At 44.9% G+C, this 17,351-nt stretch overlaps 1 protein-coding gene across 1 annotated transcript in view; it reads left to right on the forward strand.

Annotated features, from left to right (window-relative positions):
* Window positions 1-17,351, forward strand: part of LOC133350258 (DENN domain-containing protein 5B-like) — a 58,668-nt gene that overhangs the window by 27,268 nt on the left and 14,049 nt on the right. The window contains 10 exon segments of the mRNA XM_061564423.1: window positions 7,522-7,956; window positions 8,362-8,662; window positions 11,000-11,187; window positions 12,307-12,636; window positions 13,588-13,699; window positions 14,335-14,522; window positions 15,169-15,318; window positions 15,320-15,401; window positions 15,963-16,113; window positions 16,283-16,376. Coding sequence (XP_061420407.1) covers window positions 7,522-7,956; window positions 8,362-8,662; window positions 11,000-11,187; window positions 12,307-12,636; window positions 13,588-13,699; window positions 14,335-14,522; window positions 15,169-15,318; window positions 15,320-15,401; window positions 15,963-16,113; window positions 16,283-16,376 — 2,031 coding nt within the window.

The following is a 17,351-nucleotide window of genomic DNA, read 5'->3' on the forward strand; positions in this document are numbered from 1 at the left end:
TGAAGAATGAGACACTACCAAACTAGGAGCTTATATATAAGCTGCATTGGGGGTTGAAGAGCGCCTTAACAAAAAGAATGTGCATGTGAAGAGGAATTTAGCATATTCATGGAAAATGCGTAGGCGTTGGGCGGGGGGGTGTCAAAGTCATATTATGCCCATGCATTATGCAGGATCAGCAGCAACCAAGGGGGGTGCAGGGATTAGCAGTAACAAAGGAAAGGAATGTTAATGATATGTAGCTGCAGTTACTCAACAACCACGTAGAAAACTAAAGTATAAACTACATAAAAAACTAAAGTATAAACTGCATCGCACCATCAGTATACTTACTATACTCTATAATAAGCTGAGTTACTAACAGCAAGTAATACATTACAATTCTACCTCGTAAAAATTCTATAATATGCTTCCATCTAAACCTTATTCTCTTACATCACACGAGCATATACCGTACTATATACTGCCATAGATAAACCCAACATTAAATTATATACTGTATTGCTGTAAACCAACCTATATCTTATACATTTAATATAACACTATGTATTATTCTACACACCCTAATGTGTATCGAAATGGTTTATTACGTCCTTCCAATGATTGCTGAGCCAGAATCCATCTTCTCGGTTAAAATTGTCTCTGTGTTTGTATATGTGGATCGCCTCATGAACGAATCTCTCATGATAGCCAGATGGCTTGCAGAGAACCTCTGTCTTGGAGAAGTCAATATCATGTGAGCCCACTGAGTTGTAACAGTGATCTGCCACGGCTGAGGTGTTTGTCCTACCGTGTTTCAGGTCAGCTTTATGTTCACGGATGCGGTCCGAGACATGTCGTTTGGTTTCCCCAATGTAACTGCTACCACAGAGGCAACTTAGTTTGTAGACGCCAGGGTACTGTATGTCTGGAACCACATCTTTTACAGACGGTACCAGATCACGGATTTTATGTACTGTGTTGAATCGGACCTGGATCTTGTGTTTAATCAGGATTTTGGAGATCTTTTTTGTGACCCCAGCAATGTAGGGTAAGGTGATGGTCTTGAAAGGCTCCTCAACAGGATCCTTCTTGATGGTTGGAGTGATGGCTTTGCGGATTGTATAGTCGGAGTAACCATTTGCCTTAAGAGCTTGGCGTACGTGTTTGAGTTCACTGGAAATGTGTTCATGGTCGGAGATGCATTGGGCTCTATGATATAGAGTCTTGATGAGGGAATTCTTCTGGGATGGATGGTGGTGGGAATCCGGTTTTAGATAAGCATCCGTGTGGGTGGCTTTCCTGTAGACAGAGTGGCTCATTGAACCATCAGGTCTCCTTTTGATTAGGACATCCAAAAAGGGTAGCTTGCCATTATTTTCGACTTCCATGGTGAATCTGATGGCTGGGTGTATGGAATTGATGTGGTCGAGAAATTGGTCTAGAGCAGGCCGGCCATGTGGCCAGATGACAAAAGTGTCGTCTACGTACCTCTTCCATAAGGTCGGGCGTAGAGTGGCAGTCTGGATAGCGTCCGTCTCAAATTTCTCCATGAAGATGTTGGCTACAACCGGAGATAGGGGGGAGCCCATTGGGGTGCCCTCAATTTGCTTGTAGAAGGTTCCATTCCAGGTGAAGTATGTATTGGTTAAGCAGTGTCTCACCAGGGGGGGTACCCCAGCATTCAGTCCTTGATGAACCAAGTCTTCAATGATTGCGATGGTGTCAGGCACAGGTACCTTGGTGAACAAGGAAACCACATCAAAACTGACAAGCAGGTCGTCTGGGGACAGAGCAATCCCCTTGATTGTCGATACCAGGTCAGTAGAGTTTAGTACTGCAGAGGTGGTTTTTCCAGTGAAAGGCCGTAGGATTTCGGACAAAAAACGAGCCAATTTGTAAGTGGGGGAGTTGATAGTAGAGACAATGGGACGAAGAGGTGTATCTTCTTTATGTATCTTTGGCAAGCCGTACAATCTTGGTGGTCTGGCTGCAGAAGGTTTCAACGAGAACTGTTTGGTCTGATCAATTAATGCGGTTGAAGCAGAAATGATGTTGTTGGTTTTGGAGACGAGGCTGTTGGTGGGGTCTCTTTTTATTTTTGTATAGCTGCCATCGTTTAATAGTTCTTGAATTTTGTTGTTGTATTCTATTTTGTCCATGATGACAGTGGCATTGCCTTTGTCGGCTGAGAGGATGACAATGTCATCCCTCTTTTTTAATTGATTTATTATTTTATTACTTCCCTTCTACGTGACTTTACCGAAAGAAACAAGAAGATGAATCCCTGCAGTCACGAAAGCTTTAAATCGAAATTTAACCGCCTCTACGGGGAGGGTTTCCACATAACTTTGAGATCCTTCAACAAGCTCCGGGATAAGAAGGCTCAGCTAATCGAGTCTCTCACCTTTCTGAAGAGATGCCGCGACTCTAAGGTAATACATTTAGTCGACATAGCGGCAGCTGAAGAGGCAGTCATTTTTTCCACATGTTCCCAATCCGATGTGGACATTGTTACACTCAAAGATAAGTGTGATTTGTAGAGTGTCTTGTCTAACTGATCTAGTTCGGTGCGCGTAAGTCTGATTTTCTCTGAGATAAGAGCTAAGCTAGTTCTAGACAGAATTCGTTTCGCATTAGAAGAAGTTACAGCAGCAGATGTTAGTGTAAATGCGTTTGGTATTACCTTAGAGTCGCGGCATCTCTTCAGAAAGGTGAGAGACTCGATTAGCTGAGCCTTCTTATCCCGGAGCTTGTTGAAGGATCTCAAAGTTATGTGGAAACCCTCCCCGTAGAGGCGGTTAAATTTCGATTTAAAGCTTTCGTGACTGCAGGGATTCATCTTCTTGTTTCTTTCGGTAAAGTCACGTAGAAGGGAAGTAATAAAATAATAAAAAAAAGAGGGATGACATTGTCATCCTCTCAGCCGACAAAGGCAATGCCACTGTCATCATGGACAAAATAGAATACAACAACAAAATTCAAGAACTATTAAACGATGGCAGCTATACAAAAATAAAAAGAGACCCCACCAACAGCCTCGTCTCCAAAACCAACAACATCATTTCTGCTTCAACCGCATTAATTGATCAGACCAAACAGTTCTCGTTGAAACCTTCTGCAGCCAGACCACCAAGATTGTACGGCTTGCCAAAGATACATAAAGAAGATACACCTCTTCGTCCCATTGTCTCTACTATCAACTCCCCCACTTACAAATTGGCTCGTTTTTTGTCCGAAATCCTACGGCCTTTCACTGGAAAAACCACCTCTGCAGTACTAAACTCTACTGACCTGGTATCGACAATCAAGGGGATTGCCCTGTCCCCAGACGACCTGCTTGTCAGTTTTGATGTGGTTTCCTTGTTCACCAAGGTACCTGTGCCTGACACCATCGCAATCATTGAAGACTTGGTTCATCAAGGACTGAATGCTGGGGTACCCCCCCTGGTGAGACACTGCTTAACCAATACATACTTCACCTGGAATGGAACCTTCTACAAGCAAATTGAGGGCACCCCAATGGGCTCCCCCCTATCTCCGGTTGTAGCCAACATCTTCATGGAGAAATTTGAGACGGACGCTATCCAGACTGCCACTCTACGCCCGACCTTATGGAAGAGGTACGTAGACGACACTTTTGTCATCTGGCCACATGGCCGGCCTGCTCTAGACCAATTTCTCGACCACATCAATTCCATACACCCAGCCATCAGATTCACCATGGAAGTCGAAAATAATGGCAAGCTACCCTTTTTGGATGTCCTAATCAAAAGGAGACCTGATGGTTCAATGAGCCACTCTGTCTACAGGAAAGCCACCCACACGGATGCTTATCTAAAACCGGATTCCCACCACCATCCATCCCAGAAGAATTCCCTCATCAAGACTCTATATCATAGAGCCCAATGCATCTCCGACCATGAACACATTTCCAGTGAACTCAAACACGTACGCCAAGCTCTTAAGGCAAATGGTTACTCCGACTATACAATCCGCAAAGCCATCACTCCAACCATCAAGAAGGATCCTGTTGAGGAGCCTTTCAAGACCATCACCTTACCCTACATTGCTGGGGTCACAAAAAAGATCTCCAAAATCCTGATTAAACACAAGATCCAGGTCCGATTCAACACAGTACATAAAATCCGTGATCTGGTACCGTCTGTAAAAGATGTGGTTCCAGACATACAGTACCCTGGCGTCTACAAACTAAGTTGCCTCTGTGGTAGCAGTTACATTGGGGAAACCAAACGACATGTCTCGGACCGCATCCGTGAACATAAAGCTGACCTGAAACACGGTAGGACAAACACCTCAGCCGTGGCAGATCACTGTTACAACTCAGTGGGCTCACATGATATTGACTTCTCCAAGACAGAGGTTCTCTGCAAGCCATCTGGCTATCATGAGAGATTCGTTCATGAGGCGATCCACATATACAAACACAGAGACAATTTTAACCGAGAAGATGGATTCTGGCTCAGCAATCATTGGAAGGACGTAATAAACCATTTCGATACACATTAGGGTGTGTAGAATAATACATAGTGTTATATTAAATGTATAAGATATAGGTTGGTTTACAGCAATACAGTATATAATTTAATGTTGGGTTTATCTATGGCAGTATATAGTACGGTATATGCTCGTGTGATGTAAGAGAATAAGGTTTAGATGGAAGCATATTATAGAATTTTTACGAGGTAGAATTGTAATGTATTACTTGCTGTTAGTAACTCAGCTTATTATAGAGTATAGTAAGTATACTGATGGTGCGATGCAGTTTATACTTTAGTTTTTTATGTAGTTTATACTTTAGTTTTCTACGTGGTTGTTGAGTAACTGCAGCTACATATCATTAACATTCCTTTCCTTTGTTACTGCTAATCCCTGCACCCCCCTTGGTTGCTGCTGATCCTGCATAATGCATGGGCATAATATGACTTTGACACCCCCCCGCCCAACGCCTACGCATTTTCCATGAATATGCTAAATTCCTCTTCACATGCACATTCTTTTTGTTAAGGCGCTCTTCAACCCCCAATGCAGCTTATATATAAGCTCCTAGTTTGGTAGTGTCTCATTCTTCACCTGAAGACGGCTGCTTGCGTTGTAGCCGAAACGTCGTGAGAATTGTTTTATTATGTTTTATTTTTATTATTTTATTACTTCCCTTCTACGTGACTTTACCGAAAGAAACAAGAAGATATTTACCCAACTTTCCATGTTTATTCTGAACCTGTCTCCCACCTGCTCCCAAAATCAAAATATTTAGTGTGGTCCCTGATTTTCATATTAAATCCTACAACTCTGCATTAAATATTTGTTCATTTTTCTTGAGGAATCGGCTTGCATGGCTTTGCCCGGTCTCTTGTGGTAATTAAACCTGTTTAAACCAATTTTGTCTAATTTTAATCGGTTTTATAATCAAATCATATTGTAAGATATGTCTCAGATGCGTTCCTCCAGAGCATGTCTGGTTTATTGAATTAGTCGTAGACGTCATCTTTTATGACGGAGAAATAAATGGCAGATTGGTGTGATTGTTTCTAATGCTACACTGGGGTTAAATCGTGGTAAATATTTTATCAACTGTCATGCGTTGATGAACCACGCGCATTTGTATTCCATTTGTGCACCGCAGACAATTGGGGCAATATGGCCCACAAATTAAATTCCTAAGTATCAAATAATTTATGCGGATGTGTGCTTTCAGGAAGCTAATACATATTTATGCTGCGTCCATGGCAATGGATTTTCTCTCCGCCACAACCTTTCCCTTTTTGCAAAAAAAACCTTCAGAGGCGTTTGCTTTAGCATCATTCTCAATGCTCCAAAACTAAAAAGCAGGTTCTATACATTCATGTTAAGTCGCACTCGTCCTGGTTATTTAAGCGAAGTTGAGCAGTAACGGCACTTCATGGACTGTGTGAAATCCATCCCACGAGAGTGTGTTCTGGTCATAACCCACAAGTGCTGTGTGCGCGCGATTGATTGCTCGGCGTGCTCAGCATGTTAAGGAGGAAATTGCATCAAAGGTTGGAGCTGGGTAAATTGTGGTTGGTCGTTTTTTACAGAATTATCACTTGATTCATTTTAACTTTTTCTCTCATTTTTTTTTTCAAGTGAAGTGCCCTATTTTGCGTGAGCTATTGTTTGTGCTTGAAACAACAGCTGCCCCATGATTTTGATGTTTCTTACAATTATCGTGAATGAATTATTACGTATCGAGATGCAGTCCTCGTGTAGATGTAGCACGAACACTGCCAAGGGCTTGCCGTCAAAATAAGACTGTTAACAAACAATAATCTACAACATATTCTTTGGGTCTTTCGGTAAAGTCACGTAGATTGTTTTTGTTATTTTCTTTAAACCTATCTACGTGACTTTACCAAAAGACCCAAAGAATACGAATTCCTGCAGTCACGAAAGCTTTAAGTCAATAAATAATCTGTAACGTTTCTCACAATGTATGTAAATGTTGAATACACTGTGTAACACAATTTTTGTTCCTGGGTAGTAAGTGTTATTTTGTATTTGCTTTTGCCTAAGAAAGAATAGAAAATGGCTATTATTCCCCACAAACTTTTCTATTGTAACCAGGACAGTGATATCTATAAATTGTAACTATTTTCCATGAGAAAATGGGAGAATTTGTGTCTTTTCGTTCACAGTCAGAAAAAAAACAACATATGAATCAAAATTAACATGTATTTATACGAAAGTAATACAAAAATTACTGCAAAAGATTTAGAAGTGAGTAATTTTTCGAGATTTACGATTATACTCACTTTCACGAATCAGCCCCCAAATGTAGTCTCCCATCATGTTCTTGTTATACTGTCCTTGGTAGCGGCGTTCAAAGTCCAGTATATCCTGGTGGAAGCGCTCGCCTTGCTCCTCCGAGTATGCTCCCACGTTCTCCTTGAATTTAGCAAAATGAGCATCAAGGATGATATGGACTTTGAGGAACATCCTACAGCCCATTATGCCATCGTTCTTCACCAGAGTTTCAACCAGCTCCACATAGTCTTCGACCTTGTGATTGCCCAGGAAGCCATTAACCACTGCGACAAAGCTGTTCCAAGCAGCTTTCTCCTTACTAGTGAGCATCTTGGGGAATTCAATACACTCCAGGATCTTCTTTATCTATGGTCTGACGTAGACACCGGCTTTGACCTTTGCCTCAGACAGCTTAGGGAAGAAGTCTTGAAGGTACTTGAAGGCTGCCGACTCTTTATCTATAGCTCTGACAAATTGTTTCATAAGGCCCAATTTGATGTGCAGTCGTGGCATCAGCACCTTCCGGGGGTCCACTAGTGGCTCCCACTTGACGTTGTTCCTCCCCACAGAGAACGCGGTCCGCTGTGGCCAGTCCCGCCTGTGAGTGCATTGGCAGTGCTACACAAACCAGATAGAGGCTATCATAATTACCACAATCGTGTACATCTCATAAAAAATATACATCTTCTACATGACCTTTAATTCATTTTCTACCCTTTATTCACTCCCCCCCCCCCCCCTCCCACATTTCTGCAGCTGTGCATGCCCCGGGGCCTGTCGTTCCGGACACAGGCCGACAGGCGCGACCCGGAGTTCCACTCGTTCCTTATCACCCGCGAGGACGGCTCGCGCACCTACGGCTTTGCGCTCACCTTCTTCGAGGAGGTGCGCAGCGAGCCGATCCGTGAGGCCATGCAGACGCTGTACGCCATGCACCGCGCCGAGCAGGTGGGCGGAGGTGGGTGCGGAGGCAGCGGCGGCCTCTACGGCGCCCCGTCGCCCGGCTGCAGCTCCGATTCGCTCGTCACGTTGGCGGAGAGCACGAGCAGCGACTTTGGCGACACCGACTCGGCCACCGGACTCTCGACGTCCATCCTCAGGATGCGGCACAGCGCCTCGTACGACAGCTCGCGGGACACCCTCTTCACGTCCAAGTGCATCTGCCTCATCGCGCCGATGCCCTTCGTTCAGGTGGCGCTGCTGCTACACCGCCACGCGGGATCGCTGGCGCGCATGCCCTGTGTTCATACGCCACTTTAAAGTGTAGTTTCAACGTATTTTAAGTCATAGAATATTTCGACTGTCCAATACGTGTGATTAATCTCACGTTACAGTTTCTTCGGAGCCAATCAAATGGCAGGAAGGCAGGCTTTTTCTTAAATGTTTATATCCCACGGCTGGGTAAAGCCCTCCCCCCAGTGTATTTAACTTGTCACGATCCCTTGCCATCAGCTGGATATGAACCGCGGACCTATTTGCTTCGTGCATTCTCCTCACAAACGTGTACGTGCGTACGTCAAACCTCTTGGCGCCAACCATGCCGATCGCTAGTCGCTCACAATCGATGCCTTAATGTCGGCCGGCCCGCGATTGCAGGCGTGCCGCAAGGCGCTGACGCAGCTGCACACGGCGGTGACGTCACCCCAGCCTCCGCCGCTCCCGCTCGAAAGCTACGTGTACAACCTGCTCTACGAGGTGCCCCTGCCGCCACTCGGCCGCTCCCTGCGTTTCTCCTCCGTCTACATGCCCCCCGTGGTGTGCCAGCGGCCCGGCCCCCACGAGCTGCCTCTCTTCGACTACTGCCTGCGCGAGGTCTTCGAGCTGCTGGGCCTGGAGAATGTGGTGCAGCTGTTCACCTGCGCGCTGCTCGAGCACCAGATCCTGCTGCTATCGCGCGGTGAGAACGCAAGAAGTCCGCGCCCAAGCCTACATTATTACACTTGGGGGTGGGGAAGTTATGATCAACTTGAGATATAAGCACACGTAGGATGCACGAAAACACGCCTGGGCCTACTCCCAAGGCGTGCGCTTATATTCATGTTTTTCAGTGTTTAACAAGGTACTGTTATTCCACTTTAATGTACTGTTCTAACGTTTATTTATTGTGGAAAGGTGACTTATATAAACAAAAGAAGGAACGGCAATGAGTTCTCTGATAGCGATGTGTCTCCTGTGATAGCGAATTTGTACGTGGAAAATTTTGAAACAAAAGCAATAGCTTCAAGCACACTAAAACCCTCTGCTTGGTTTAGATATGTGGATGACACATGGGTGGTCTGGCCACACGGCAAAGATACACTTAACGAATTTAGAAATCATCTCAACTCGCAAAACTCATCCATCCATTTCACCATGGAAGTGAAAGTTGACAGAACTCAACCATTTCTGGATATTCTGCTCGGACAGGGTCGAAATGAATAAAATAACACAGCGTTTACCGAAAGAAAACGCATACTGACGCCTATCTGAATGCAAAGTCACACCATCACCCCACACAGAAATCTGCTCTTATCAAGACGCTCATTCATCGAGCTATGAAAGTGAAATTCAACATGTTAAAGAAGCGCTACAAATGAACGGTTACAATGATGCACAAATCAACAGGGCATTGAATGCCAAAACCAAATCAAATAACACGAGAATTGAAACTGCCCAAGTAATTAAAACGTTCAAAATACCGTACATTGCGGCAGTAACTGATAAACTAGTGAGATGTTTGAAAAACAAAACATCCGAGTCAGATTTGGCACGGTACATAAAATACAGAAATTAATATCTGGTACAAAATATGTACTACCGAAGCTATCAACAGAAGATGTGTACAGGATTAACTGCAATTGTCGCAAATGTTAAGTTGGGCAAACAGGACGAATCATCAGCACGAGACTAAAGAAAAAACTTCTTTTGGTTTAAAATATAATGTTAGAATTTGACAGCGATTTTTTTCCTTGCATAATTTAGAATATCTGTGGTCACAATGGATCAGCGGATCACATGCAAAGCAACATTTATGAACATCTAAGTTACAGTCTTGAACACCTCGTGTACCATTCTTTCTTTTATCTATCTCTGCCATTTGTCTGCCCACTCTAGAAATTGGATTATATGCTGTTAACACCTACGGGGTTTAACATGAAAGAAATTGTACCTAACGGTGTAGAATATTGCAACTACTAATGAGCATTTTGGCAGGAATTAGGCCATTTCGTTCAAAATTGATTATGCTCACGATAATCCTTGGTAATGTTAATGTGACTTGTCAGGAGCGCAGTACGGTATATTTCAATGGATAATATCACACTGAGCAGGCGTCCTTAAAGATGTACGTAATGAAGGCAAGGAGCCTGCGTTAACAGTTGCCATATATTATTTATGCCACGGAACAGATGCCAGGTTATGTGAAAATGTTCATACCTATTCTGGCTGCCAATTTATAGTGCAAATAACATGAGGGCTACCTGCTGATAGATGGCAACAGGGAATAATTCATCCGTCTAAAGTTTATTGTTTTAAAAGTGATTTGCATCTGTAATTGTCAGGCACTATTATGAATGTAATTAGCTGCCTCTTTATAGGGTTTCCTTGTGGGCCGCTTAGTTTGTATATCCCCTTCGTATTTGCCCGTTCCGTTTAAGTTTACTCCGCTTTAAATACATTCCGTCAGTTATTTTTGTGGTCTCTTTTATAATGAACAAAAAAAAAACGTAGTACAACTATACTAACCCTGCCATTACAATACTCTGTTCGAGTTTCAAAGTTCATTTCGAAATGCATGTGGAGCATGTGGATATATGAGCTGGATTGAGACACATGGTGCAGTAGTGACTTGTATTCTGGGAAATGCTCAGAGCACAGTTGTCTTACTCCAGGCTTTTAAAACACGTCATTCCCTAAGCGACAACTCTTTCTGGAAATGTGCTGCACTAGGACATGTTAAAAATGCACACAAAAGGACAACGTATTTAGGTCTCAGGCCATCATGAAAAGCGATCCTAAAAAAGAACCCGTCAACCTCCCCAGAGCACACATATAAGCACAGCAGCTTTTTTTTTGGTTACCCCCTTCCAAACTGATGAGGTTTCTTATTGGCTGGGAAGTAGGATGGTGTCTTGGGTCCGTAGATATACAGCCTGAGGCCATTGGCTCGACAGCTAAAAATATGTTCGTGAGGCTTTTTCAAATTCTTTTAGTGTTTGATATACCGGTGGCAAATGTGCTCTTTCCCTGTGGGCAGACTACCAGCGGCTGATGGTGGTGGCAGAGGGCATCATGGTGCTGCTCTTCCCATTCAGCTGGCAGCACGTGTACGTGCCCATCCTGCCGGCATCGCTTCTGCACTTCCTCGACGCTCCCGTACCGTACCTCATGGGGCTGCAGATCGATGGTGAAATGGGCCGCAATGGGCTGGAGCTCCCTCAAGAGGTGCTTGGCTTGTGAGCGCGTGTGATCGTACGTATCGTGGTGGGAGCGCTAGTGCAGCAGTTCAGGCGTGCTGCGCTACGAACCCGGCGATCCGAGTTCGATGCCCGCTCATGGCCACCGACACCAGTGATGATTGTCTGAACCGGTCCTGGGCATCGCCTAAGTTGACTCGGTCTCAAATGAGTACTTGGTGTGGTGTGTAAACATCACCACTTGGGAGACACAGGCTGTCGGGTGTGGTGGTAGCCACCCGCCCGCCCCCTCGTGTACCATGCCGGCCTTCATAGGTACTCACTAACAGGCTATACGGGAGATCTTTGTCTTGTGTACGGAACCCAATATATTTGCCTTCATAGGTGCTCGCTAACAGCACTTTGTCCCAACGGCCTGAAAAGGTTATGGGCTGGTCTTTGTTTTGTGTGCATTACGGTGCGGCTTGCCAACTATGACAGCCTGGCTCGCTCACTTGGCTGTGTTGTGTTGGTTGTTGGACTGCTGTGTTCATAACCTCCCACCTTTCATCAACATGGCTGGCATAATTTTTTAAACATTTGTTGCTACGATCATAGTAAAGCACAATCATATAGCTGTGAATGAGGTTTCTCTTCTTCAATACCGTCCTGCGGATCTGCTACACAGAGTATCTGGAACAAATAGCGCTGGGCCCTGCTCTATGGCCTGCCCACTCGATCAGTAGGGAAATTACTCGCTGATATTTGCTGAGAGCAACTTTGTTTCGAATCTATTTTCATTTCAAGTTAGAAGCGCCCAGTTGGTTTGGAGCTTGATTGGGAACTTTTCCAGTGCCAGGGCCACGAACTAGAATTGGATTGCACATACTCCCATTATTGTCATCATCCACAGAATCAACATTTTATCTACACGTTTTTTCAACACAAGCATCGAATAGGGCAATTTCACAGTTGTGAGCGAGGTTAAAACATGCACGTATGCTAAAACACTGTGTCGGGTAAAGCAGTCCTATCTTTGTTCAGTGCCCCATGAAACAGCAGCGGTACGGTCCGTATGGGACAACAGACTGCAGTGTCACTTGGCCCAAAATAGCATCGTGGGTCCCCCAGGCCTGACTCCCCGTCGCATTGTGCCGGGCGTGCGCAGGCGAGCTTGTGCCTGGTCGACGTTGACAACCGCAGCCTGGAGCTGCCCGAGGAGCTGCCCCAGTTCCCCAACAAGCTCGAGTTTGTCCAGGAGCTCTCCGAGGTGCTGCTACGCTTCGGCGTTCCGCCCGAGGGGAGTCTGCACTGCAGCGACAGCGCCGCTCACCTACGCAGCCTGTCGCTGCTCGGCCAGACTACGACCTCCCCTCCTGCGTTGGGGAACCGCCTGGGAACGCTGCCGACGCTTGGCAACCAGAACCATCTTACGAGCGAGGACCGGCGGAACGGAAACGTGGTGCCAAACCCGCGCGGGATGGAGGAACTGCTGAAGGTTTGCGTTGTTTCTTATTTTGTTGTTTGTCTGTCAAAGCAGAATTTCAGAGTCATCAGGATCTTTACTTATACTGGAAGAATCCGATGAGCTATGAAGCTCTTTTTCACACGTGTCCAGTAGAGGCGGGTCAGAAAGTTACAACAACAAACAATAAAAAAACCGATAAGAGTGCAAGGTATAGGGATGCTAATCAAGTCACTAAATATAAATAAACAAATATATGAGTGCAAATTGCATAAGTACATCAATTCCTGCTGATTTTCCAACAACAAATGAAATCTTGGGCAAGGCAGCAAAACAAAAACAGTCGCAGACCACACCAAGACAACACACAGTCCCTCAGTATGCAGATCGAGATGTCCTGCATGGGAGGCATGGGAGGCATGCTATCATCAGTGAGTGATGGAAATCATGAATATATCAACCGTACGAAAGGGTAGGGTGGGGCGGTGATAAGTGTTTTGTTAGCACACTGCTCTATGAACCTGGCAACCTTCCCCGTGGCCAGCATCAGTAGTGAGCAATATCTGAACCTGCCTTGGTCCCCCCCCCCCTTTGCCAGCCTGCACTGACCAGCGTGGTGAATTATGTTAGAACAACCCCCATGGCCGATTCGGCATGGGGGAGGTCTTCATCCAACATTAGATCGACCAAGGGCCGTCCACGTTTATTTTACAATAGAGCAAAGCCTCTTCCGTCTCCGCTTTCGTTCATTGGACCGAAGGGTCGTGTTCGCTGAACTAAAATTAATGGTCCCATGACGAGTGGCACGATACATTTTTATACTGTGATTAAATACAAACTTTGGTGTTTAAACCCCGATTGCGAGTGACCTGACCGCTTAATGTTCCAGTCTGTTTGGCCACTCTATATGTGCGTTTCAAATGATAACTGCACGAGCCACTTGTGTGCGTGCCTTCTGTGCTCATTGGTTCCATTTTCCTGCAGGGAAACGAAACGCTGGCGCGCGTGCAGGCGATAGCGAAGAGGACTGGGTTGAATTTTGACATTTCTTACTCGCTGAAGCGTCAAGGAAGTGAAAACCGCTTGGAAGGTCGAGGTAACTGTGCAATGCCACCGTATTTCCACTTTCAAGAAGTAACCGGGTGTAGTTTATTTCATTACCGTACGCGACACTGAGCATATTGTTGAGCACGGTCATTTTGTCGGCAAAGCCCTTGTTGTGCCCTCAGAGTACTTTAGCACATGAGCAGTGAGGCTTTAAAATAGTTTTTCATGAACTCGGCTGGAGACACCATATCCTTACCTCAAAATACATAAAGCAGTGTGTGGTCAAAAGGAATTTATTGTCTCTCTTAAAAAAAAACCTCATAACATCTTGACAGATTAATGCAAATGCCCAGTTATTTGTCCCACAGTGAAGTTAAACCATACATACATTTCTATATTTTTTTTAAATGCTTCTTAAAACATCTGTGTTATGCTATTGTGTGTGTTTTCTCGGTTGCGCTCGATAGTTATCCATTGGGGTTTCGGGTCGTGCCCGTGTGCTGTTCGGTATGATGTCCGAACGGAAATTTGCTTCCTGAAGAGGCTCCCCTATAAGTGCGGGATGAAACATCGGACGTCGTGTCGAAATGGCGGACCGCAACAACCCGAAGACAACATCAGAGAGCTATTCGTCGTGTGTCGCCGCGCTATTGTTGACCGATACTTCGGGGTGTGTGGGGACAGGGGAAGGCTTCGACGGTTCGGAGGCAAGCCAAGAGCTGCTAGAGCAGAAGTTGAACATTCACGTGCGGGAGGTCTTCGCCAACCAGTTCACGCAGCTGTTCGCCGACTACGAGGCCTTCGTCATCCAGCCCACGCAGGACATGGAGGCGTGGATCACGAGCAGAGAAAACATGCAGAACTTCGACAAGGTGTGTGCAGCGTCATTGAGCGGTGCCGCGTAGGGCCATAAAGACGAGCGTAGGTCCACGTTGACCATCCTGTTGAGCCAAGTCGGCACACCCAGTGTGACGGGGGTGACATTGTTGTAATGTTACGATTTACATTTTTGGAGTTTTTTTGTTCACTTTACTGTGGTTGCATTTTTATTATCTTAGGGGTCCCACGATGTAATCTCTTTCATTGTGTAAACTAAATCGGATCCTTAAGAAAATCTATTTGTCTTATTGAGTGTATATCTCCACGTGAAATCGTGATAAATTAAGTAAAATATTGAGAATTTCCAAATACTCCATACTATGACGATTCTATAAAATATTTACTCGGTCACTTCATATTATCATTTATGGGATCATTTCTTGATAGGGAATTACAAAATCGCTTTTAATAGAATGTAATGTTTTGAACTTTTATAATGTTACAAAGAACTAAATACTAGTTTTCACTCATTCCACTTGTTACTTTCATGCAAGTAAATTTTTTCTTTACATCCTCAAACTTAAATGAGTACATTGGTCACAACTCTATATCACTCTGCACACTTGTTCATCAACCGCGGGGGGAGGCGTTAAACATATTTGTCGTAAAAATACCGCTGCTTTATACTTCCGGTCGCAGGCTTCGTTCCTGTCGGATCAGCCCGAGCCCTATCTGCCCTTCCTGTCGAGCTTCATCGAGACGCAGATGTTCGCGACGTTCATCGACAACAAGATCCTGGCGCAGTGGGAGGAGAAAGAGTCGCTGCTGCGAGTGTTTGACGCGCGCGTAGGAGAAGATGCGCGTGTACGGCGTGCGGGCGCCACTGCTCCGCACGTCCACCTACCAGAAGTGCACCAGCACTCGGGAGGCAGGTGAAGATGAGTGTCTGGGGAGCAGTGAGCGTGTCGATGTTTACTCGCCGCCACGCCACGTCACGTCACGCAAGAATATTCTGTTAAATTGTCGTCAACGTTCACTTCGGGCTTTGATTGAAGACGGAAGCTTGTGTTACCGCCGAAACGTCGTGATTTTTATTTTATTTTACTTTTGTTAATTTTAATGTTTACCTACGTGACTTTACCGAAAAAACCTAAGAATATGAATCCTTGCAGTCACGAAAGCTTCAAATCTAGAATTGATTGTTGTCACCTTTGCCGCCTTGTTTGTATTGATTGCTTTTTCTTTGTTTGATTGTTATGGTGTGTTTTTTTTTCTCCGTTCCCATCAATTTGACGACATTTTATTTGCATGCTATTTGCTGAAAAGTAAATAATACCTGCCCCCGACGCTTCTTTGTGAACATTTTAGTTCTTTGTTCCTTTTTCTCTGTCGGTGTCCGTTTCGGATCCATACATCACGGCAGGCAACGTACACTGATGTGCCGAGTTGGTGACAATTGCCCTGTTTGCATGTCTGCCTCTACGTAATTGCAGAACAAGCTTTGGAGCAGCGACTTTCAAAGATTGACCACACGGCTGTCCACCCACACCTCCTGGACATGAAGATCGGACAGGGCAAATACGAGCAGGGCTTTTTCCCACGTTTGCAAGCGGAGGTGCTCGCTACCGGACCCACCAGCGAGAAGTACGTTTACGTTTGGCTTCTGTTCAAATGCTTGGGTGTTTTTTGTCAATTTGTATTTCGATCTTCTTTCGCACTGTACGTCGCCAACCATGTTAATCGGATGTGCGACGACTCCGCATTTTCTGTAGTCGCCGTTTTATTCGAGGAGCTCCTGATCTTCCCTGTGCAGATCGTCGAAGAGAAGCTCCTCGGCCCAGTGGAGGAGGCGGGACAGGCTGAGGCAGCACTCGGAACACCTGCAGCTTGACAACGACCAGAGGGAGGTGAGACCCAGAAACCTGCGAAGCCTTCATTTTACTTGTGGATTGCTGCAGTGATATTTCGGATTACGATAATATAGTAATAGTTTGATTTAAGCACACCTTATATATATAAGCATAGTTATAATATGAGCAACACCATGCTTACATTGCACTGGTGCAGAGGGATGTGCAGGATAATTTTTGATGCGAGCATACTTTACCGATTTTGTTTAGTTTGTTGTCCTACTCCCGCACCTCTGATTAGCACGGTTGGATACGTACGGTGCGAAAAAAGTTCAACATGCATTCAACATACATACAAGACAATAATATTTACACCTGGCCGTGCACCCAAGGGATATGCTTATATCCAGCCTCTACTTTATTGTATAAAAATTTCATTTTTTGAAGAAACTACAAATGTGGTTTTTGGTTAAGTTTTATCAATCCATTGAAGAGAAGTCTAGACTGTGGTGGGAGCCCCTTGAGGTGGTACCTCCCGTTTGCTAGAATATATACTTTTATGCTGACATATATGGTGAAAGTTTCGGTAATTTAAACTTCGTAGAGACTACAAATGCTTCTCTGCAAAAGTCAGCCTTTTCCTTGCATGCTAAAATTTCTTTTTTTACATCTTTCATCTTTAAAACATCCAACTTTATTTCTTCCTGCAATTTCCACTTTATCCCTTTTTATTCGTGTGTACGTACCACATATCGCAGCATGCGTTCACACGTGAACTATTTTTGCTTTCTTGAAAAGTGTTCGGTTTGCCCTTTGCTTCATTCTATGCTGCGTGCTCTCTTCATCTCTCCGTTTCTTTTTTGCTTGCACGTGCTTGCATGCTGCCCGTGTGACCTCCTACGAACTACAAAAAAAAAGCGACTGGAGCGCCTTAGGGCTTGCCTAGAGGATGCCCTGACGTGCTTGGAATGGGAACAGGTAGACAGACTAGACGCCCAGTGGGAGTGGGAGGAGTGGGAGAGGCCTGATGGC

The sequence above is a fragment of the Lethenteron reissneri genome, chromosome 33 (assembly GCF_015708825.2).
Source record: "Lethenteron reissneri isolate LAM-NWPU_2019-01 chromosome 33, ASM1570882v1, whole genome shotgun sequence".
NCBI classification, from domain to species: domain Eukaryota; kingdom Metazoa; phylum Chordata; class Hyperoartia; order Petromyzontiformes; family Petromyzontidae; genus Lethenteron; species Lethenteron reissneri.